Here is a 23919-nt window from a genome sequence, read left to right as displayed (position 1 = left end):
GAATGTAATTCTCTATAAATACTCTTGAACTTTTAACATTCATATCATGTGCTCTTATTACTTATTCCAAAAAAAATTTTTTTAAGATAGTCAAGGTCGCTTGGGGGGAGCAATTTGATAGAATATCTGGTGCTAGCAATTTCATGTTTAAGGATTTCCCCCACACTCTGAAATACCCTGAGAGTGCCACGCTGTTCACAGAGCCATACTTGGGTAATCATTACCCGTAATAGCAAATCATTAGAAATAACTTAGATGCCCATCAGGAGGAGAGTGGTCAGGGTAACTGTGGTACATCCTCTGCTGAAATACTCTCCAGCGAGCAGTGAAAATGAGATAGGTCTGTATGTGGCATGAGGTTAAGTGAAACAAACACCCACCCTTATAAAAAAGTATTATATTTTTAAGTTATACATGTTTGTTTCTTTAAAGAATCATATAGCGCATTACTTCTCCAACTATACTCCTCTGGCCACCTCCATCAGAATCCTGTTGGATGAGGACTTCCCTGGGGGTCCGGTGGTTAAGAATCTGCCTGCCAGTGCAGGGGACTCCAGTCTGATCCTTTGATCCCTGTCCAGGAAGATCCCACATGCTGCAGGACAGCTAAGCCCCTGCACCACAACTACTGGGCCTGTGCTCTGGAGCCTGTGAACCGCGACTGCTGAAGCTTGTGTGCCTACAACTTGTGCTCCGTAAGAGAGGCCACGACAATGAGAAGCCCGTGTACCACCCCTCGAGAAAGCCCGCACCCACCAACGAAGACCCAGCACAGCCAAAAATAAATAACCCCTCCAAAATTCCTGTTGGACATACAGATTCCTGGGCTCCACTCTGGAATTAGTCACCCCCAATCCTGGATGGTTCATAAGCTCCCGTGACTCAGATGGCCCCGGGTTTAGGTGATGTGTGGGCCCCAAGAGGGCAGGGGACCTCGCCCATTCTCAGGGTCCCTAACAGGGCTCCTGAGTTCCTTCCTCCTCCCCCTGGACCAGGCCTCCAGCGTCCCTGCCCCATGCTGGCTCTTCACTGAACTGCTTGGATGATTCTGCGAGGTTCCTGCCTGCCTGGTTTGCTGATTTCACAGCCAGCACTTACTAGGGACTCAGAGGGCAGTCAGTCCTGCCCTGTGCTGGGAGGGTCCAATCCCTGGCTGAAACTCACTGAACACTCTCTAACCTTCTGCAATGGGGAATCCCTGCCTCCCACTCTGAATCCTGGGGTGAAGGAGCAAGAACTGGGGTAAGGGGGTAGAGGCCTGATACTTTGCTGTCAGTTTCTCCCATTCCCACCCAGCAGGGAATGGAAAGGAAAGTTCTGCCATAGAGTTGACAGGGGAGCCCTGAGAGGGCCTGCACCTGAGGGCAGCTGGGCAGGCAGGATGCGCGGGGATTGGGCCAGAATTCAGGGCCTCGGAGACCGAGGGAGCTGGGCCGGGGCTAGAGTCACCCAGGAGCATGAGAAGCACCAGGGACACTAACCACAGAGGTGGGTGCCTGTGGATCAGAAGGCCAAGCGGGGTCTGGAGTTCTGAGTTTACAATAAGCACCTCCCCCGGGTTACTCTTATACTAGGGAGCAACTAACTTTGGGACGCCAGGGGAAGTTTCTGAGCATTCAGGGCAGGGCCTGGGGACCCCCTAAAGGGGGGTCTCTCCAGACTCCCTAGTGGCCCAGTGGTTAAGAATCTGCCTGCCAAAACAGTCCCTGGTGCGGGAAGATTCCACAGGCAACCACAACTACTGAGTCCGTGTGCCCTGGTTAGCGTTCCACAAGAGAAGCCACTGCAATGAGCAGCTTATGCACTGCAACTAGAGAGCAGCCCCCGCTTGCTGCAACTAGAGAAAGCTCGTGAGCAGCAACAAAGACCCAGCACAGCGAAAGAAAACAAGAAAGAACTTCCCTCTCTCAGGTCTGCTGTTTCTCTGCTACCCCCCAGTCCCACCCCTGGGCTGCAAATTTCAGCTCTGCTCTGAGGTCAGCACAATTTGGCTGTGGCTTCTACATAAAAAATCACAGCAATATTAACAGAAGCCAGAATTTTCCAAGTGCCTCCCAAGTGTCTGTTGTGGGCACGTGGGTGCTTTGCTATCGTTAAGAGGATCCCATTTCCCTCAACAGCTTTATTGAGATATCATTCACATACCGTACAGTTCACCCATGTAAAGTGAAAAGTGAAAAAGTGAAAGTGAAAGTCACTCTTTGCGACCAACTCTTTGTCCAACTCTTTGCGACCCCATAGACTATACAGTCCAGGGAATTCTCCAGGCCAGAATACTGGAGTGGGTAGCCGTTCCCTTCTCCAGGGGATCTTCCCAAATCAGGGATCAGACCCAGGCCTCCTGCATTGCAGGTGGATTCTTTATCAGCTGAGCCATAGGGGAAGCCCATTCAAACTGTTACGATGATTTACATTGTATACGATTTTCTGTGCTGTGTGTGCTTAGTCGCTCAGTTGTGTCTGACTCTCTGTGACCCCATGGCCTGTAGCCTGCCAGGCTCCTCTCCATGGGGATTCTCCAGGCAAGAATACTGGAATGGGTTGCCATCCCCTCCTCCAGGGGATCTTCCCAACCCAGAGATCAAACCCAAGTCTCCTGCATTACAGGTAGATTCTTTACCGTCTGAGACACGAGGGGTGATGTTAAAATTTCATTGGTTTTTTGTTTCTTTACAGAGCTGTGTGTCCATCACCCCAAATAATGTTAGAACCTTTCCGTCCCCTCCAAAAAGAATCACATACCCAATCAACCCCCACTTTCCTTTCCCCCAGCCCGGGCGACCTCTGTTCTGCTTTCTGTTTCTATAGATTTTTCTGTTTTGGACATTACATAGAAATGAAATCCTACAGTATGTGGCTTTTCGTGTCTGACTTCTTTCACTTAGAGTAACGTTTTGATTATCACTTAGAATAATCCGTGGTGTAACAGGTATCAGTACTTTGTTCTTTTTTCTTGCCAAGTCTTAGTAATGTTCCACTGTCTGGACACACCACATTCTATTCACCCATTCATCGGTTGATGGGTATTAATGTTGTTTCCATTCTGTGGCTATTATTTATGAATGAATAAATAATATGAGTAAGTATTCATGCACAGGTTTTTGTGTGGATATATGTTTTCAGTTCTCTCGGGTACATACCTAGGTGTACAATCGCTGGGTCATATGGTAACTCTACGTTTAACATCCTGAGCAACTTCCAGACTCTTTTCCCAAGGAGCTGCATCATTTTATCATCCCACCAGCAGTGTATGAGGGTTCCAATTTCTCCATAGCTTTGCCAACCTTTGTTATTCTGTCTTTTTTTATTAGGCATTTTAATTTTTAGCTAATTAATTTTTTTGGCTGTGCTGATCTTTTTTGAGTTGTTTGGGCTCTTTATTACACCGTGTGGGCTTTCTCAAACTTCAACACACAGACTTCTCTGGTTGTGACTCAGGATTAGTTGCCCTGCACCATGTGGGATCTTAGTTCCACGATCAGGGATCAAGCCCTGCGTTACAAAGCAGATTATTAGCCACTAGACCACCAGGGAAGTCCTTCTCTGTTTTTGATCCTTGCCATCTTAGCATATGCCAAGTGGTACTTCATTATGATTTTGATATACATTTCCCTGGGAGTGTTCCCATTTTACAGAAAAGGAAACTGAGACTCAGAGAGGTGAAGAACATTCCCTGGGGTCCTGAAACAATCATGGGCAGAGGCAGGATTCTATCCCAGGCACTATCTCTCCCCTGAGCTGTATTCCCAGCGGAGCAAGAAAAAGCCCTCTAAGGAGGTGGGGACTCCCCTAAAGAGGGAGGGGACTACAGATGAGACACCGGCCCTTGGGAAGGTAAAATGAGGTCCCGTGAAGCCTCAGGATTTCCTGTGGCAAAGTCCTCCCCTGGCGCAGTGTAGGTGATCAGGACCTGTAAGAATTGTTACCACGCTAGCACGAACCTGTACCCCCCAGACCTGCCCAGAGGGACCTGGGCTTTTCAGGCCTGCCTTGCACTTGGGGATTTCTGGAAGGGACCATGTTCACTGACTGCTGGCCTGAAAGGACCATAGGTCACAGACCATCCAGACCAGGGATCCTGCAACCAGTCCGAGCCCTGCAGGCTTCACAGCCTCGTTGATACACATGCTCATTCAGCCAGCCATCCTCCAGCCTGCTCTTCTCCGAACTTCAGCTTCCTCATCTCAAAACTGAGGATACATGCCTCCCTTGGGGACTGCTGTGGCGGTCAGCACAGTGCCTGGGGCACACTTAGTGCTCAGCCAGCATCAGACATCATTTCCAGCATCTCCCAGACCCTGCTCTTGAGGAGACTCACTCAATCTGGCTGGCAGGGGAGCTCGGGGACAGGCAGATGCCCCAAGCTCCATGTGGGTGATGCCAATGGTTTCTGTAGGGGCACAAAGGGGGTGCCATCTGGGCATGCTGGCTACAAAGGCTTGACTGATATACCCCCAGGCAGATTCTCAGCAGGACCGAAGTGGGCAGGACTCTTGACTGGGATGAGCAAAGGGGAGTCCAGAACCCAGGGCATGATGGAAGCAACAGTCAAGCTTGGCAAAACAGATTTCATTAGCTTAGCCCCTCTGAGCCCATTTCCTCAACTGTAATATGGCGGTGTTGATACCTGGGGAGAAAATGAGATCCCTAAAGTACCGTGCCCAAACCTCCCAACTGACCAGTCCACGTGCTCACATGCAGGGCCATTGATTACAGTGCACCCAAATGGGACCACAGATTCTTGTCAACAGTATTAATGGATGAATAAATTGATAAGTTGTAGGATAGTCAAGCAGTAATAAAAATGGACACATTACAGACACATGAAACAATCCAGATGAATCTCACAAACATAAGAGTGTGTGAAAGAATAGATACAGTATGATTTCAAGCATATAAAATTCCAAAAATGTAGATAAAACTCAACAGTTTTGTTTAAGATGACATACATATAGGTAGTAACACTGTAAAAAAAAAAAAAAAAGAACACTGAGAATGGGATTACCTTAAAAATTAGGGTGGTGGTTCCCTCCGGGAGAGAGGAGGGGGTAATCTGGAAGACAGACGGTAGGGGGTTCTTCTCTGGGGCCGCCTGGTGAGCTGGTAACTCACCCTTACTTCATTTATAAGTTATTTATTCACAAAACAGTGTAAACATGTTTTTTTGTTCGCTTCTGCATGGGTAATGATCTCAAAATCAGAATAATTCAAGCGCCTGGCAATTGGATTGGCGCTGGACGAGGGCTGGTTTTCTTTCTCCTTGAGCCCCTACTGGAGTTCATTCTGTGCTCGGGGAGCGGAGAGCAGGAGCAAGATGGGACCGAGTGAGGCGCGGGTGTGGGCTGGCCTCCCCCTGCCCATCTCCCCCTCCCTGGCGGCGCTGTTCCCAGACGTGAATGCCCCAGAAAGACGCTGCCCAGAGGTTTTTGTTTAAACCGCTTTATTCAGGTCGGCTGGTAGTCACGGATTGGATCATGTGTACGGGGTAACCCACACCCCCCCAGGCAAAGCCTAGGCCTCTCCCACATCCCCCAACTCCATCGCTGAGGGGTGGCCAGAGGTTCCAGCCAGTTCTGAGGGGGTGTGGGGCTCAATAGAAATATTTACAAATCACCAAGGGGGTGGGTGCCCCCCTGCTCAGGAATTGTGAAGGGATTTGGTATGGGGGGGCCCTTGGCTCCCAACAGCCCCTGGCCCTTGGTGGGGGGTCATTCAGCATGGGTCCTGGGAGGGGGCTGGGATGGTAGGAGCTGGCAGAGGGGGCTCCTGGGGAGCCTTGAAGACCCTCCAACGGGTCCCGCTGGTGCAAGACTCTGCGTCGGGCCGAGGGGTCAGAGGGGAAAGGCCCTCCTTCTGACTTGCCATGAGAAGGGGCAGATCCTGGGTCCCCTGCCTCTCCAGTGGGTGGGACAAGGGGCTGATTCTTAGTGGGAGGCTGAACATGAAGGACCTACCTGCAGGCAGGGGGAGGGGTCTCCCCGTCCTCCCAGCACCCCTGTGAGCCACTGGCTAAGGGGTCACGGCTCTCCTGGGGGGCTCTGTGCCTCACTCTTTCACCAGAGGCCCTGGTTCTGCTCAGAAGATTCAAGTCCACATTTGGGAGGGGTCACCGTTCCACACCCCGGGGTCCAAGCAGGGGATGGGAGGAAGGAGGAAGAGTAAGGCTGGGAGGTCCCCGGCTTGGGACGGGATGGGGGACAAGCAAGCAAAGCGAAACACTGGACTCAGCTGAAGCTGGTGACGGATGGGGGGCAGCCCGGTCCCGGCCTGGTGCCCCAGCCCAGCGTTCCGGGGCGGCTGTCCCCTGGGTGCCCCGGGCCACCTTCTCCGAGGAGCCAGGTCGCGGCGAGGGTCTGAAGGGGGAGGGTTGGGCGGGGCTTACATGCTGAGCCGAGGGGTGGCGGGCGCAGGGCCGAGGAGGGGGCCACGGGCCGTCTCGGGGATGGGGAGGAGCTGGACCCGGGCAGCCCCGTCCCCGGCGGTCCAGCGGCTCCTCGTGCACGCGATACAGCCGGAGGGGCGCGGGGCCGGCCGGCGGCGAGCTGGGCATCAGTCTAGAGGCTGCAGGCCTCCTCGTCCACCGAGCGCTTCCGCAGCTCCTTGCCAGGCTTGGGGGGCGGCGGGGCGGGCGCGGCGGGCGGGGCCTCGGGCAGGTGCAGGACGGAGTTCTCCCCCGGCTGCACCCGCAGGTAGGCCTTGACCTTGTGGTGCCGGGCCTTGCCGTCGCTGAAGTCGATGACACGGCACTCGTAGGTGCCTTCGTCCGTGGGCTTCACGCGCGACAGGCGCAGCTTGTGGGAGATGTTGCTGCCCACGACCTTGACCACCTGGGGGCGACACAGAGACGGTGACCTTGGCCCCTGGAGTCCAGGGCCCGCTCCGCAAGCCGGCCGCCACGGACACTCCCATCAGGGCACGCGGAGCTCAACAGCAGAAAAGCCGAAGCAACCTAAGTGTCCATCAACACATCAGATAAACAGGCACTGGTCCGTTCATTCAGCGGAATATTACACAGCAGTGAAAAAGCATGAGCTAGAACTAGCCCGGTTAGAGCTCGGGGATATGCAGGGTGAAAAGATCTCATTGCAAAACTCCTGCTGTGTGATTTTCAGCTTTTTAGTTTGAATTACAGACTCAGAGAAAGTTACAAAGAGATCACAGAGTCCCCTTTCTTCTTCTAGCTTCCCCAGTGATGTATCTGATAGCTGAAAAAAAGAGAAGTTTGCCCTATAAAGTGGGGGTGGTGTGAAAGGGGGCTTCCATCCTTCTTATCCCCTTCTTCCTTAGAGCCAAAAGAAGCCTCTCCTACAGCTCCCACCCCATCTAGACAGAACAGGGGAGAACAGTCCCCAACACCCAGCTGCTGACCCCCATGCTCAGTGATGTCATTACCAGCCGGCACTGCAGGCTCACCAGGGCCAGGATGGAGCTGAGTGAGCTTCAGACTGGTGGCCCCAGTCCTGAGCCCAGCTGGTCCTTCTCCCCTGGGGGGGGGGGGGAGTGATGGGGACAGATACCCAGCCTGCCTGTTCTTGCCACACCCCAAATTCTGTAGGAGAACACCCTTGCTGATCACCCTTGCAGTGAGGAGGCCAGGGTGAGAAAAAGGACATTGTCTGAGGTGGTGTGTTCACCATGCAGCTGGGCCCTCACACACATGACTTCTAATCATCCCATTAATTGGCTCTGGTTTCCCTGGTTCCTTCCTCCTGGATGCCAGGCTCTTTCTGACCTCACAGCCTTTGCTGGTCTCTCTGCCAGGATGCTGTCTCCCATCACCTCTTTGACTCCCATTCATTCTCAAACATCACCTCCTCCAAGAAGCCCTCCATCACATCCTCCTGTCTATTTCTTTCCCAACACTCATCACAACTGGAGAACCATTTGTCTGTTTACTTGATTTTTATTTTTCTCTTTGGCTAAACTATAAACTCCATGAGGGCAGGGATGATATCTATCTTTTTCATCTCAGTGACCACTGCAGAGCCTGACACCCTTTACATAATAATAATGAAAAAAAGAAAACATTTAAATGTTTAAATGGACTTACTCTAGTTCCTCCTTTCTCCAAATGAAGTGGTACCCAGATATCATGCTTGTTAATTTTGGGTCACATATATATAATCATACCTACTTTACAGATGGTGAAGTTAAGGCTCTGAAAAATGTGGCTTTCCTATGGGCATTGAGTCAGTGAATCCAGGTTGCCTTTGCACACTCTAAGCCTTCAAAGGTGTGCTGGGCCCACAGAAGGTCACCCAGAGCTGGCAGGGCCATGGGACACTTCCCAGGCTCCGGAATAGAAGAGAGCAGTGGGCAGCCGCAAGGAGCCTGGCTCACCCTCTCTCATTTTGACCTTCCTGACTGGTCATCGTCCCCCACAAAGCGAGAATACATGGGCTTATGGTGCAGCAGGAGGCAGGAGGTGGGCAGAACTGCCCACCTTCTCTGTAGAACAAGCAGTGGGAGACTCTTCCAGCCGCCCCCCTGGGTGTGGGACACTCCCTCCTCCCCGGTACTGGGGCAGGGCCCAGCTGGAGGCCATCAGCCCTGCTGGTTCCGTCACCTCTGACCAAGGGCACAGAGAGGTCCTGGGGCCCTGCCACACTCTCAGGCGAGTTAGGAGACGCCGTTGCAAATGCGCAGCGGGGAGTGAATTACCTCAACATCTGTTTCCCTCACGGATATTAATTATCCTTCATTTGTCAACCCTACAAGGCGCTAATGGAGTAATAATGTGAAGCGCTGGGAGGAGCGCTGGGAGGAGCGCTGGGGAGGGAGCACCACGCATGGCCCACCCCTCTGCCCACCCTTTCCCTTCCCAGGACTGGAAGTTCTGGTCACCAGCTCCCTCCTACCCCGCCAGCCCTGTGTGTGACCTCCGCCACTCAGGGAGGAGAAGGGAGACAAGGAGAACAGCAGGCAGTGCTGGGAGGCTGGATCTGACCCTGACCTGTCCCCAGCACCCTGGCCTCAGTTTTCCTGGGCTGGATTCATCCTTTCATTCGACAAGACCCACTCAGAGCTGGGCGCTAGGGATACAGCTGCGAGCCAGCCAGACCCCTGCGACTCCCACATAGGCTCCAGGTCTAAGGGAGGACCCAGACCTCACATCTGTAACCAAGCACCCAGGGGAGCCGGCTTCCACCAGGAGGACAGGAGAGGACACACATCAGTCCTGGGGATCTGCATCTGTAAGCACCACCCAGAGAAGGCAAGTAATAAAAACAGTATCAACAGTAGTCAGCAGCAGAGCTGGCAGCTAATATTTATGGAGCACTTGATCCCTGGGACATGATGTGTTAAAGAGTCTACACCGTATTTAAACCCCATAATAAATAACCCTATGAGGTAGGCACTACTGGGATACCCATTGTGTGGGTCAGGAAACAAAGGCTTAGAGAGGTAAGGGGATTTGCCCAAGGCCACCCAGCTGGTGACAAGAACCAAGTCTTAATCATATCCCTGGGGAGCCTCCCAGGACCAGTAAACAAGTCTGTCTTTCCACCACCCCCCACCTCATTCCCTAGGCCCACAGCCCTCCATGTCTTCGGGGAGCCTGGCCCCTTCCTCAGAAGCATCTCTTACGGGAAGGAGCCATCATCTTACCCAGGCTTCAAGGGGGTGGTGGAGTAGCCTGTTGGATTTCAACATTCACAAACTGGGCAGAAAAATCCTGCAGCCCAGCCCCCCAGCACGGGGCTGTGAGGCGGACAGATCCCCACGCGGAGGCCTGGCTGTAAATCATAATCGCCTCGGCACGGGCATCGACAGGCCTTAGCAGTGCAATTAAGCACCTAATTATGCTGAAAGAGACAAGGCCAGTCCATGCCATGACCAAGCTCAGCCTCCTTCCTGCCTGCCCACGGCCCAGGCCTTGCTGGACACGGCAGGAACCCACAGACCATCAGGTGGGTGGGCTGGGATCCTTCTCTCAAGCTGTACCAGGAAGAGTGGATGATGGCAAATTAGTCCACAGTGCCAGACCTCTCCTCCTTGTGTCCTCAGCCTAAGAGTGATGTGGTGACCCTGAGAAGGTGCCAGGTGGGGAGCAGGGGGTCAGAGGTCCCTGCCCCAGGCTGGGCTCTGAGCTCTGCCACTCCCGAGCTTCCATCAGCAACACCCAGCCAATTCACCAGTGCCCAGCTGCTAAAGAATCCGCCTGCAGTGCGGGAGACCTGGGTTCGATCCCTGGGTTGGGAAGATCCCCTGGAGAAGGGAATGACTGCCCACTCCAGTACTCTGGCCTGGAGAATTCCATGGATGGTATAGTCCACGGGGTCACAAAGAGTTGGACACGACAGAGCAACTTTCACTTTCACTTTGGCAAGGCCAGACGCCAACTCAGAGTCTCACCAAATCTGAGCCCCAGAAGCCCTCACCATTGCAGCTAGGCCCTCCCAAGTCATGACCCCCATTTCTCCCTTCCCATGGGCACAATCCATCTCTGAATCCCACTGATCTTCCTGCTAAACATTACTGGTCCTCTCCTTCTCTCTGGAATCCAGATCCCCATGCACTGGCCAGGGCAATATCCCAGCCTCCGCCAGGGCCTCTCCAAAGTGCTTTGGCCCCTTCCAATCCATCCTCCCAAGACAGTCAGACATATCTTTCCAAAATGGCTCCAACTTAGAACACTTCCTGTGACGGCTCCCCATAGTGGCTGCTGGGGGAACCTTTAGGGTCTCATCCTCTCCTTTCCCTTACCCACCAACACACGTACACACACACACACACACACACACACACACACACACACACACACACACACTCAGAGAAGTTCCCTCTACTCCAAGTCAACCTCCCTACACTCCAGTGCTCACTTCAAAGAACACCTCCTCCAGGAAGCCCTCCAGACCCCTCAGACTAGGTCAGGTCCCGTGACTGGCTGCACTCCTTCTTATTTTGATAGTCACAGTTGTAATTTTACTTTTTATCATGTGTGATGGTTGAGTTATCATCCATTTGCCACACCGACTGGGAGTACCCTGAGAGTGGGGACTGGGTATGTGTGACCACGGCCTTCACAGAGTAATCTTTGGGGCCTCAGCCAAAGGCCGGCTGCTCTGTGCCTGTTTCAAGGGATTCCCAAGATGGATGGAGTGATTTCGACTCCACATGAATCTTGCCTCCCTTTCAGACTTCAGAATTCCATGCCCTTTGTATACCGTGGATCACTGCAGGAATTTTCAAGGAAATATAGAAATGTCTACTACAGAAAATAAAGTCGTAGTACACCATGACCCACTGCTTGGCCTGTTAATCCTTCATGAAGAATGCAGACCTCGTGTGCTGCTCTCGTTCCCAGCCCCCGCTCCCTGCATCAGAAAACACGCAGTATTCATGTGTATATCACATGCATGGGGTAGGCAGGCAAGGCAGGCAGGGGCTTGATCTGACAAATACTGCTGCTGCCTTTTAACCATTTATGCAGATTTGGGGGCCCCGGGTTGGGGGGTGCTGTTTGCTTTCCAGTTTTTCAAAAATCCAATTAGGTCCCAACAATTAAAAATCAGGGGCTTCCCTTTGTAATGCAGGGGACACTGGTTCGATGTCTGGTCCGGGAAGATCCTACATGCCTTGGGGGCTGCAGCATGCTTTCTGAGGCCTCTTTGGCTGCCCCCCGGCTTTTAGGGCTTGGCTGGAGAGGAGGCAGGGCTTAGGATAGCGGGGCTGGAACACAAGGCCACATGCATATTGGGACCCAGGCTGCCCGTGGCTGTTTTGGACTGAAACAGGTTACATGAATCTATAGCACAAACAACTGCAGTTAGACCAAAGGAGGGACTAACAGTAACAAAGGCAGGTAAGCCTCCTGGGAAAAAGGATACGTGTGGAGAATTTCACCTTATTTTAAAATTCAACAGCTGGGGGCCATCTCTACTTGCGAAATTGTTAGTTAAGGGGATATTAATTCCAAAACACAGAACTTTAGTGAAGTCAAAAGAAAAACATCCAGAACTTGAAAATGGACACAGGCAGAATTCATCTGAGCCCCAGGAATGAGGCCCTGATAAGGGAATTCTCAGCATATACAAGCTCCCAAGAGAGAGAATTTTTAAGGCCAGGGGATCCTTCCCCAGGCCCCAAGTTAAATGAGATAAATCACACTGTAAAGTACTCATCACGGTTCCTGACATATGGCAAGCACTCAATAAACATTAGCTGCCTTGTTATTATTGTTATCAATGCTATTATTACAGGTGCCTGTAATTTAAACGATCTCCTTATGAGATTCTGAGCTCTTTTCTTTCCTTCTCCCGTTTTCTGCAAAGAAGCTGGGACTCCTTTTCCTGCTCCACACCCCTCCACCCCCAATTCTGGGAATCGGAATCATGTGATTTGAAAATTCATATTAAGTTTCCACTGTAGTAACCACTGTCACTTACATGGCCGAATCCAGAGGACTTTACAGTCTCCATAGTGCTTTTCATATATTTGCTAGACAGCAGTGAGGGGGGGAGGGAGGCCCAGGGAGGGGGCAAAGCTGGACCAGGACTCGGGTGGTCCTGGGACATTCGGCGTCGGCCCACTGTGTCCTCACTGACCCACCCCTGCACTCAGCGCTGCCGTATCTCAACCTCCCCAGGGCCACCATGGTGGACCCAAGGGGTTACAGCACCCATGATGGAGCCCTGCCTCCACCTAACCCCCGGAGACTCATTTTACTTCCTCCTCTGAACCTGGGGCCCCTGAGGTGCTGACACTCCCCAACTGGGAGACTGAGTTGTTTGCCTTCCACAATTTTTCAAAAATCAAATTAGGTCCCAACAGTTATAAAATCAGGGACTTCCCTGGTGGTTCAGTGGTTAAGAATCCACCTTGCAATGCAAGGGACTCAGGTTCGATCCCTGATCCAGGAAGATCCCACATGTCTTGGAGCAAGTAAGCCCGTGTGCCACAGCTGTGGAGCTCTGCAACAAGAGAAGCCACTGCAATGAGAAGCAGCTGGGGGGTAGCCCTGCTCACCACAACTAGAGAAAGCCCGCATGCAGCAACGAAGACCCAACGCAGCCAAAGATAAAATAAATTTTTTAAAAAATCAGGAGATACTTCCTGGAACTCAGGATTTTTAGGTGACATAGGACTCTGGGGCTTGCACTCCTGCCTGGCTCATCTGGCTCCTGCAGACACAGGGCGTTCACTCCCAGGCGCCACCTTCCCACACAACCCCTGCACACATACACGCATAGGCATGATGCGCATGGTGTTGGCATGTCCATGTATCAAAATCTGTGTCTGGCTTTGCGCTGCCATTGGCCTGGGTGTGTGTTTGTATATGTGGCAGTCACTTGATAAATATTTATTGGGCGCTGACTACCTGCCAGGCACAGTGCCAGGCTCTGGAAATCAGGCAGGCACAGTCCCAGCCCCACTGTCTCCAGGGAAGGCAGGCCTGAAACAGAGGCTCACAAGCACAGATCAATACAGACAAAAATGCAGCCAGCAAGGAGAAGGAAGGGGCGCCGGCTGAGTCCCAGGGTCCAGGGAGGCTTGATAAGCTTAGTTCTGAAGGAAGAGAGAGGAACCGTTTTCTGACATGTGCAAGTGTCAGAAGGTAGGAAGGAATGAGAGGCTGGGCGGCAGGCAGGTTTGGAAGGGACAGGGGAACCAGGTCCAGCAGACGAGACGGCCCAGAGGGTGAGCAGAGTGAGTTGTACAGAATCTCGAAGGCCATGGAGAAATCTGAGCCTTCTCTCGGGCTGCAGGAACCTGGGGTGTGCTGCTGCTCACAGATGTCCGCTAACTGTGCATCCATGTACTTAAGAACTATCACAGGCAAGATGCTGTCTGCACAGGGAGCTGGGTCTGTGTTTGCCTGGGAATCTCCTAACCAGAGCCCCAGCTGGTGCAGGAATCGCCAGGGATTGGGGTGGGGGGTGGGTATTGCATGATCATGCTGAGTACATTTATTTTATTTAACTAATTAGCATCTTTGCATGCCCCTCACATGGGGCCCAGCAGCCTTGAATTCTAATCCTCTAAGTCAATTAGATTATTTTCTCCTTTGCCTTAGACGCTTCTTAAACCCCAAACAAAATCATCAGTGAGAGAGTCGCCATGAACGGTGTATATTAATGTACACAGAGGTCTCCACCTGACCAGGCTTAAGTGATGGGTGTTTGGGCAAGAAACAAGGTGTTACGCATGGGCGTGCCCTTGGCAGAGGATGAGGGTAAGGGGCCAGGGTTTTAGAGGCGGTGGGCCAGCAGCCGCCCTGAGCCAGAGATGATTTACATTTTCCCAGCTCAGAAAGGCCTCGAGGGTAGATAGCACAAATGATGCTTTGAAGGCCTTTTTCTGTCATCTGCCCATCTCCTGTCTGAATCTCCATGGGAGCCTCCCTCCCAGCCTCCCGGCCTCTGTTCTGCCACCTCCAGGGCCTGGCACGGCACCTCACGCCTCCCAGTGCCCACTCTTTACACTGTGACTTCTGCTCTGGGGGATCCTCTGTGTTTAAGTGGCCTTGGGGCCCCAAGCACCCCCACAAGTCCTTGATGGGCTTAGGAAGGAGCAGCAGCAAAGAGTGAATCTGGAGGTCACTCCCACAAACGTGTGTCCATACCCCTGTGGGTACCCTCATCTTCTGGGCATGTGTCCAGTTGACACTTCCCAGACTCCTGCCAGGCTGACTGCATGCCCCTTGCACAAACCCGACCTGGTCCCATGGCCACGCGTGTCACCAGGTCACTCCCCTCTCCTCAGCCTCTTCCAGACTCTGCTTGGGGCGCCCTTCTCTACAAAAATTGGCATTCCCTGAGCCCTACCTCATAGGGCTCCAGCATAGCCTGGAGACAATAGCTCGATGCGGCTCAGCCAAGTCATGACCTCCAGCAAGGCTTTGACCCCTCTAAGCCTCAGCTGCCCCACCTGTAACGTGGACCAAAACATGTCCTTCCCTCGAGAGATGGAGAATGATAAAAATGAGTCAATGCATTCGAAGGCCCAGCCAGCCCTGAAACCCTTCAGCTGTAGTTCCTCCGTCCCGCCTCACGTCCGGAGCCAGATGACCCAAGTGACCGTGAGATGCCGTGGCTGTCATTTGTGATGGGCCGAAAAAAGCCGACTCAGTCTCCTTAGTCCCTTGTTGGCTCCCCAAATTAAAAAAATGCTGCTGAGACAGGCACGAAGCATCAAGGATGCTCAGAGCCTTGGCCCCGACAGGAGAGAATGCATCTTCTCTCCCCCTGTCATTTGTTTGTGCCTGTCATTCAATGAACTTGAAAAATCTCTGGCTTTTAAAAAACAGAGCCGGGCCAATTTTTCCCCCTTCTTTTTTTTTTCTTTTTTCTTTTTTCCTTCTCCTCCATCTTCTTGCCAAAGCTCCCTGCTGAACTAGACCAATTTTTTTTTTTTTTTTAAATTATAGCTGCGTCCTCCATTAGAGCCCTTGTAAGAAGTCATTATCAAAACTCACACTTATTTTGGTGGCGTCCTTCCCTGCGTCTTCCTGCTGAGATGCTTTTAGCTGTTGGGAGCAGGAGGGTAGAAAAAGCAGAGACAAGGCGTTAGCATCATGGGGTGGGGGTATGGGCCATGGCTAAGATTCTCGAGATAGCAGGTGATGCTCCGGGGACCATGGGTCTGGAGGCAGGGCTGCGGGGGAAGTCCTTCAGCTCTGCATCCACTCAGGGATGGAGGTGAGTCAGAGCAAAGGAAGATAAAGGAGGTGTCTATAAAACTGACTGCACACGCGCTATGCATTCTGATATGCAGGGTATTTGAAGATACACAGGGAGGGTAGGTGTGAACAGGCAAAAATGTAATTTGGGTTTGGTGTATCTGTAGGATTGTCTGTCTGCACACTTGTGTCTCTCTCCATCTGTGGATATGGCCTGTTTTCAGGGTTGCTTGTACAGATGCTGCCAGAGCCCTGCCCACATACTATCCCCTGCAAACTGACCCCAGAGGCTTCCAACTGCAAAACCTGCAACTCGGTGCCTAAGAATTTTCTCTGACCACTGGAGTCCTCTAAGCCAGTGTGCTGGGGAGTGGACACCCCCGGGAGCTAGATGATTTTAATATGTATTCGTGAATATGTTAGAGGCCATTTCATGAAACATGCAAGAATGTGTAAGCATGCCTGTGTGTGTATATGAGGGTGTGTCATATATGTGTTCATCTGTGAACAGGTGGGCAGATACATATGTGTTTGCATAATACTTATATACACACAAGTGTAAGAATGAGAATGTCTTAGTTTGCTCCCCCAGAAGCAGACCCTGAGACAAAGATTCAAGTGCAAATGATTTATTTGGGAGGTGATGCCAGGAAACACCAGGAGGCAAGTGAGTGAGAGAGTGATACCAAAGAGCCAAGGAAATTAAGATTGGGTATGTCCTCAAGCCAGTTACAGCAGTGGGCAACTGGAACTTTCTCCCTCTGAGCACCTGGGGATGCTCTTCAGTTATCCCAACTGAAGGGCGAGGGAGCTGGGGTATTTACCCTCCAACGGCTGTCAGTCATTGGTAGAGCCCTTCTCCAGCCTGCCTTGCCTTCCCGCAGGCTCTGTAGTCTGGAGAAAACCCTCAGGCAGTGTCGCAGGGGTTGGGAGTGGGTCTGGTGGTAGGGGATAGTGTTGGCCAGGCAGGTGGGTGGAGACACCAATAGCGTCTGCCTCCGCGGGGTGTGTGTGTGTGTGTGTGTGTGTGAGTGTGTACGTGTGCTTGGAGAAGGTGAGTCAGGAGACCCGCCTTGCCCATTAACCTGGGGCCAGCTTCCGTCCCTCTGGCCTCAGTTCCCCCACCTGTACCTGAAGGGCGGGACTCTGCTCCCTGTAGGGCCCTACAAGCTGCGCGCATCCCAGGTGCACAGCCTGGCCCCGCCCCAGCCTGGCCCCGCCCCCAGCCTGGCCCCGCCCCCACCCCTCACCCCCACCAAGCTTCCATTCCAGGAAGAAGGGAGGGAGACCGCTGGGGGCTGCAGAGGACAAGCGCTGCTGGAGCCCGTGCCCCTCAGAGACGATGAGGGGCAGAGACATACCCCCTCCCCGGGAGTTGGGGGGGGGGGGGCGGGATCCTCCCAGCCCCACTCGGACGTCTCCCCCGGGCGGTACCTGGTTCGAGGCCCACGCCTGCTTGTCCGTCCAGTCCCTGTGGCTCCGCACGTACCACCACTGGATCTCCAGCGAGTACGAGGGCGAGCCGCTGCCGCGGAAGGAGCAGGCCATCTCCACGTCCTCGCCCGTCCGCGCCGTCATGTCGTGGGGCGTCTCTGTGAACAGGGCTGTGCGGAGACACCGGGGGAAGGGTGGCCAAGGGCTCAGGAGACCTCAGGGCCGGCGGGGGGTGGGGTGGGGGAGGAGAGGGGTGGGGGGAGGAGAGGGGCGGGGGGGGGGGGGGTCCGGCGGCAGGTGGGGCATCTGGACCAGCTCAGCGCAGCTGGGCAAGAGGGCTGGGTGGCGGCGGCAGGTGGCAAGACTTGGGGATGAAGGAGGAGGTCCGGGGGCCCCGAATGTCCCACACGGGCCAGCCCTCAACCCCCGAGATCGCAGGCACCAGATTATCTGGAGAGGGTAGTGACAGATCCGAAGAGGGCTTGGTTGGAAGGTGTGAGCAAGGAGGCCAGGAGGCCAGGGAGGAAGCTGCCGCTTTCATCAGTTCTTCCCAGTTTCTCCACCAGCCCCCGGCCCTGGGGGGTTCTTCTCAATCCCAGGGCACAGCATTCAACACAGTCTTGGAGAAAACCGGACCAGACCTGGGCCCCTACCTCAATCCAGGAACCCTTGCTGGGTCCCCTCTGCCCAGGTTGGAGGGCAGGCCACTCCCACCTTCCCCCGGTCTCCATTCTGTCCTATGAACAGGCCTCCCTTTTCCTGCCTCACTTTGGTCTCCGCTGTTCCCAGTGCCTGAAATGTGCTTCCCTTGGTCCCTCTTTGGCCAGGCAAGTCACTCAAAGCTCCGCTGAAACCTGGCCCCCTCAGAAAGGCCTTCCCTGACCCACTGGGTCGGTTCCCCTCAATGCCCTGATTGTGGTCACGGTCATGCACACCCCCTGGCTTCGGACACTGCCTGTTGCAGCTGCAGGACAGCAGGGACCGGAGCTGCCTCACTACACATTTCCTGGCACCTACGAGATGCCTCGAACAGGTGGTAGAGTCTCCATCCTCTCAAGGCCCCCAGGGGGCGGTGGGAGACCCAGCTGCCTCCCGTCACTCGCGCCCCCCCCACCCCCAGCCGGGTCCAGCTCCCCATCAAAGCCCGGAGCAGCGGTTCCCCAAACCCAGCAGGACCCCCACCCACCGCCACCCCCGCCACGCTGTCAGGTAAAGGCGAAAACCGGTCCCCACTCGGTGCAGTTCAGCACTGCTCCCACCATATGTTCTGTCTCTTGTCTTTCCAAACAAATACTGTCCTGAGACGTAATTAGAATTCTTTCGTCTTCTCAGGATGGATTATCTCGCCCTGGAAAGACGCCTGGCAGCGGGCAGGTCACCCAGGGAATGTTGCCTCTGTTGGTCCCCGCCACCCCATGCCTGTTTTGCTGCCAGGCGCCCTCACCCAGCGGGCAGACAAGCCCACCTTGCAGCCCCCGAGGTCCCTCCTGGCACTGCTCGCCTCGGAGCTGGAGGAAGATAGAGCCTGACTGGAAGCGGGGGTCCTGCTCTGGGGTCACCTGTTGCCACCCCGCTCCCATGATCCCAAGCGCTTTGGGAGGGTCAGGATTGATAAAATCCTGTTGTTTCTGCTGTACACACAGGGTTTCCAAATGGAGTTTGACTCCAGCAATGAGCCTGTGGATTAAGAGAAAGCCTGTGACATCCTTGACCTCCAAGGTCATGGGTTCAGGCTGCCCATGTTCTCTGAGGTTTGCGAGGGACTGTCTGCCGTTGCGTAACAAAGCCAGTTTAATAAGAACGGATGTTGTTTGAGTTACTGAACACGTATCAGGAGTGGCGTGTCAGCAACTGAGAGCTGGGACTGTCCTTGTTTCCAGTGGGCAGGAACACATGGGCTTCTGGAGGAAGGTACTTGCCCGCCCAACTTTGCCCTCCAAGTGCCCAGGCCCCCCCAGAACTGTAGGGTCTCCCTTGCCTCCTTTGTTCTTTCTCTTATGCCCCCATTCGGTCTCTGGGGAGTTCCATGGGTTCTGTCTCCAGAACATCTCCTGAATCAAGCCCCTTCTCCCTGCTTTCACTGCCCTAGGCTGGGCCAGCCACCACCATCTCTCACCCATGACAGTGGGGGAACCACTGGTCTCCCTGCCGCCACCCGCCCTCCTCACTGATTTATTTTCAACACAGCAGCCAGAAAAAATTTGGCAAAACACCCATCAGTCCCCCCATCTCTCAAATCTCCCATGACGCCCTCTCCCTAAGATGAAAAACCAAAGCCTTTGCAGTGGCTGACAAGGCCTTCCATGTTCAGGCCAGCCCCCTATGGAGGAAAAGCTTCTACTTTCCCCCTTGCTCATTCCATTGCTGACACAAGGGCCTCTGGGCTGTTCCTCAGACGTTCAGCTGAGATCCTACCTCAGGACCTTTGGACTTGCCATTCCCCCTGCTTAGAACTCTCTTCACCCAGATTATCACTGGACTCCTTCCTCCCCTTGCATCAGGACTCTGCTCAGATGTTGCCTCTTCAGCGAGGCCTGAGGGCTTCCCAGCTGATGCTAGTGGTAAAGAACCTGCCTGCCAGTGCAAAAGACGTAAGAGATGAGGGTTCAGTCCCTGGGTCATGAAGATCCCCTGGAGAAGGAAATGGTAACCCACACCAGTATTCTTGCCTGGAGAATCCCATGGACAGTGGAGCCTGGAGCGCTACAGTCCATAGGGTCGCATGGAGTCGGACACAACTGAAGTGACTTGGCACACATGCACGTGCAGCGAGGTCGACCCCGACCACTTCACTTAAAGCTGCATCCCTGGGAATTCCCTGGTGGCCCAGTGGTTAGGACTCGGTGCCCTCAGTGCCAGGGCCCGAGTTCGATCCCCGTTCAGGGAAATAATATTCCACAAGCTGTGCAGTCAAAACAATTAATTAAAATTTTAAAAAAGAAGAAAAATTTTGAAATATAATTTGCATTGGGAAAACAACAACAACAACAACTGTATCTCTTGCCCCAACCCAGAGCTTTGAAACCCTCTTCCCTTCCAACAGTGCTGCCCACTCGGACTTCCTGCAATGAGGAAAATGATCTATATCTGAGCTAACACAGTGGCTACCAGCCACATGTGTCTGTTAAGCACCTGAGATATGTATGACTAGTGTGAATAAGGAACTGAAGTTTAAGTTTTACTTCATTTAAATTAATTTAACCTTAAACGTAAGGACTTCTGTGGTGGTCCAGGAGAATCGGCCTGCCAATACAGAGGACACGGGTTTGATCCTTGGTCAGGGAACTAAGATCTCATGTGCTGAGGTGCAACTAAGCCCAGTGTCACAACCACTGAAGCCCACGTGCCCTAGAGCCCATGCTCTTGCAACAAGAGAAGCCGCTGCAATGAGAAGCCTGTGCACCACAATCAGATAATAGCCCCTGCTTGCTGCAACTAGAGAGTCTGTGTGAAGCAACAAAGACCCAGCACTGCCAAAAATAAATATTTTTAAAAAACTTAAATGCAGATGGCCACTTGTAGGGGATTGTTGTCGTTCAGTCACAAAGTCACGTCCGACTCTTTGCAACACTATAGACTGTAGCACGCCAGGCTTCCCCATCCTTCACCATCTCCTGGAGTTTGCTCAAACTCATGTCCGTTGAATTGTAGTTAACAGTTACTGTATTGGACAGCACAGCTAATACACTTATTTTATGTATGTTTATGGTCTGCTTTTCCTTCTAGGAGGAAGGGTTGGTGCCTGTCTTGCCTACTGATATTTCCCCAGCTCCTAGAACAGTGCTTGGCACATAGTAGGTGGTCACTAAATACTGATGCCGACTCGCCAACTGGAGCAGGACTGAAGGGGGCTGCCGAGGACCTGAGCCACCAGGAGGGCTGAGAGGTGATCAGAGTGAGCCGTTGGTGCCTGGCCCTGGGGACAGCCGGATTCTGCTCTGATCCACGCCCCTGCCTGCTCAGCACCTTTGCAAAAGGGGGAAGGATGAGAGCGGTGAGGCCCCCAGTTGGATCCGAGGTAACTGGCAGTGTGACCTTCCTGGCCAAGAGATAGTGAGAGTGACACTGACGTTGTAACCCCCTCCAGGTGTTCCTGCCTGAGCCGTGGGAATCAGAAAGTAACCACCATCTTCCCTCCTGCCAGTGGAGAAAGGGGATCCAGAGCTACTGTGTGGAGAGGGGCTTGCTCCCCCCACCAGGAGCCTGCCCACCCCCCACCCAACTCCCAGGATCACAGACCTAGGAAGGGCAGAGCCGGCCCTGGAACCTGGCTGTGTGACTCAGCCATGGCACTTCTCCTCCCAGGGCTGGGGGAGTTCTTCCCACAGGAGGATGGTAAATGGAACTTGTGGGTTTCACGGGTGGAAGGAAGGGCAGCGATGGGTTTCCCCAAGGAAACCCCTTCAGTGGGGTTTCCATCAGGGTGACCTGGGGAGGGGCTGGCCTCCATCCGCCTTCACTCAGCCTCCCCCTGCCCACAGGCCCCCCAGCTGACTGAAAACGCTGACCTTGGTCCTCCAGTTCTTCTTATTGATGCAGAAATCTGGCCCAGGGCTACTCAGCAGCCAGGGGTGGGCAAGGTCAGCCCCTCTCCCCCAACCCGGATCCCAGTAACCGTCCTCTAGAGGGCGCTGTCCAACAGACAGGGAATGCGAGCCCCTCACCAAGACAGAGGGAATTTTCAATTACCTGTCACCATGTTTTTTAAACTAACCAAAAAAAAAATTTTTTTAAGAGGTGAAATTAATTTTAATCATTTATTTTATTTAACCCAAGATATCAAAAAATTATTTCAACATGTATAAAATTATTCATGAGAAATTTTACATTCTTTTTTGTGCTAAGTCTTGGAAATCCAGCATGTATTTTACATGATTACAGCACATCTCAATTTAGGCCAGGCACCTTCCCAGTGGTCAGTTGTCATGTACGGCAGGCGTCCTGGCAGGTGGTGACTCTGCCAGCCTCAGCTCCCCACTGCTCAGAGCAGGCAGCCCAGACCCAGCGTAGGGCAGTAACCCTTCCAAGGTCACACAGTGGAGCCTGGATTTGAACCCAGGTCAGGCTTCCCAGGTGATGTTAGTGGTTAAGGAACCCGCCTGCCGATGCAGGAGACGCAAGACATGGGTTCGATCCCTGGGTCGGGAAGATTCCCTGGAGGAGGGCCTGGCAACCCACTCTAGTATCCTTGCCTGGAGAATCCCATGGATAGAGGAGCCTGGTGGGCTATAGTCCACGGGGTTGCATGGAGTCGGACACGACTGAAAAGACTTAGCACACTTGTACACACGCACTGCCTGACTCCCAAGGCCGTGCTCTTTCCCACAGAACTCAAACTCTTTCTTAAAAAGGAACAGTCCCCAGTGGCCAACCTTGTTCTGGAAAGTCCTGAGGAGGAGCCTTCCTGTGGGGCCAGGTGGGGAGTCTGTTTTATTCTGAGTGTAAAGGCCTAGGCTGGTACCGAGGAGGCATTTCACCCGGCCTGAGGCAATCAAAGGAGGCTTCCCAGAAGAGGTGCTGCTCCCCACCACCCCCACCAGCCCCAGGTGGGCCAAGTAGCCCTGAGCCCAAGTGGGGAGAGGCCCTGGTTGGGAGGATGGAGGGAGAATCTGCTCTGAGAACTTCTGTGAGCCAGGAGAGTTGGCTGTAGGTGCAGCCACCAGTTCTCCCTCTCCCCAGGGGGCCCTGGTCCCTCGCTTTCTTTCTCTCTGATCCTCTCAGACCCTGCCAGGAGGCACAATGTTGGGTGGGTTGAAGGAGGCCCCCTCAGAAGCCCATTGGCTCCATTCTCCGTGATGAAGGGGGCAATGCATTCTCAGGACAACTAGGGAAGCTGAGGCTCTAGGCGTTTGATGGCATATCTGAGTCTCCATATTCCAGAGGCAGCAACATGAGGGTTTGTTGGGCCCCACCCCAGAGAGCCCCCTTCCTGAAGGGAGAAGCCACATGCAGGTGAGTGCCAGGACTTGGAGCCGGGGAAGAGGGACTGAGCCTGTTTCTGCCATCAGACTTGCCGTGTGACCTTGGGAAAATTTCTCCCCCTCTCTGAGCTTTGGTTTGCCCCTCTATACAATAGGGTTAGTCCTCACAATCTGAGACCCCCCACCAGCTCAGACAAACCCAAGGGAGCCAGGTCCTGGGCACTGGGAAGGGGAGGGGTCCCTTCCACTTGGGGGAGGAGGGGACTCTGGGGGAAGAGGAGGTGACCTGGCCCTTCAGCTGCACCCTGAAGGAGGGGTGAATACCAATAAGCAGAGGTGGGGAAGGATAGTGTGAACTAAGGAGGGAGGAGGGGAAACTCAGGGAGCTTTGTTTAAAAATAATAATAATAATAATAATCACACCTTTTAAGGGGCATCTACTAGCATGATGCTGACATTGTCTCTAACAGTTTCTAATCCACTCACTCCCATTGGACAGATGAGGAAAGTGAGGCTCAGAAAGATGAAATCATTTGTCCAAGATACGCACAGAGCTGGATTTTGAGCTTAGGGTCTGACCAGCAGGCGTGACCAAGACCCTGGGGGTCCATCAGCTCCCATCAGAATTTGGTCTGAATTATCAGGTCAAGTTCAGCCACCAGATCCCATTCTTCTGTGCCCCATTTGCACACCTCCAGAGACGGGGAGCTCAGCTCCTTCTGCCTCCACTGAAGGTGGGCGGTTCTAGTTGTCAAGAGGTTCTTGCTCCCTCTGCTAATTCTGTGATGAGGACTCAGCATCAGCACCAGAGACCAGAAGGTGATCCACGTTAATTTTGATGATGACGATGATGATCTCTGACAAATATGGAGTGCTTGTTAATATTCCATATTTGTTAGAGATCATCGTCTCTAACAAAGCCCTCTGCCAAGCTCTTTACAT

The 23919-nt window shown here is 53.3% G+C and overlaps 1 protein-coding gene across 1 annotated transcript in view; it reads right to left on the bottom strand.

The window, feature by feature from the left end:
• Positions 1-5441: 5441 nt before the first annotated feature.
• Positions 5442-23919, bottom strand: part of VSTM2L (V-set and transmembrane domain containing 2 like) — a 37865-nt gene continuing 19387 nt past the window's right edge. The window contains exons 2-4 of the mRNA XM_065919775.1: positions 17057-17226; positions 15419-15469; positions 5442-6827 (exon numbers count right to left, since the gene is read on the bottom strand). Of these exons, the coding sequence (XP_065775847.1) occupies positions 6555-6827; positions 15419-15469; positions 17057-17226 (494 nt within the window). The 3' untranslated portion in view covers positions 5442-6554. The remainder of the gene's footprint in view (positions 6828-15418; positions 15470-17056; positions 17227-23919) is intronic.

Source organism: Muntiacus reevesi, chromosome 2 (genome assembly GCF_963930625.1).
Source record: "Muntiacus reevesi chromosome 2, mMunRee1.1, whole genome shotgun sequence".
NCBI classification, from domain to species: domain Eukaryota; kingdom Metazoa; phylum Chordata; class Mammalia; order Artiodactyla; family Cervidae; genus Muntiacus; species Muntiacus reevesi.
The sequence above is the reverse complement of the archived record's forward strand: the minus strand, read 5'-3'. Positions and strand labels throughout refer to the sequence as shown.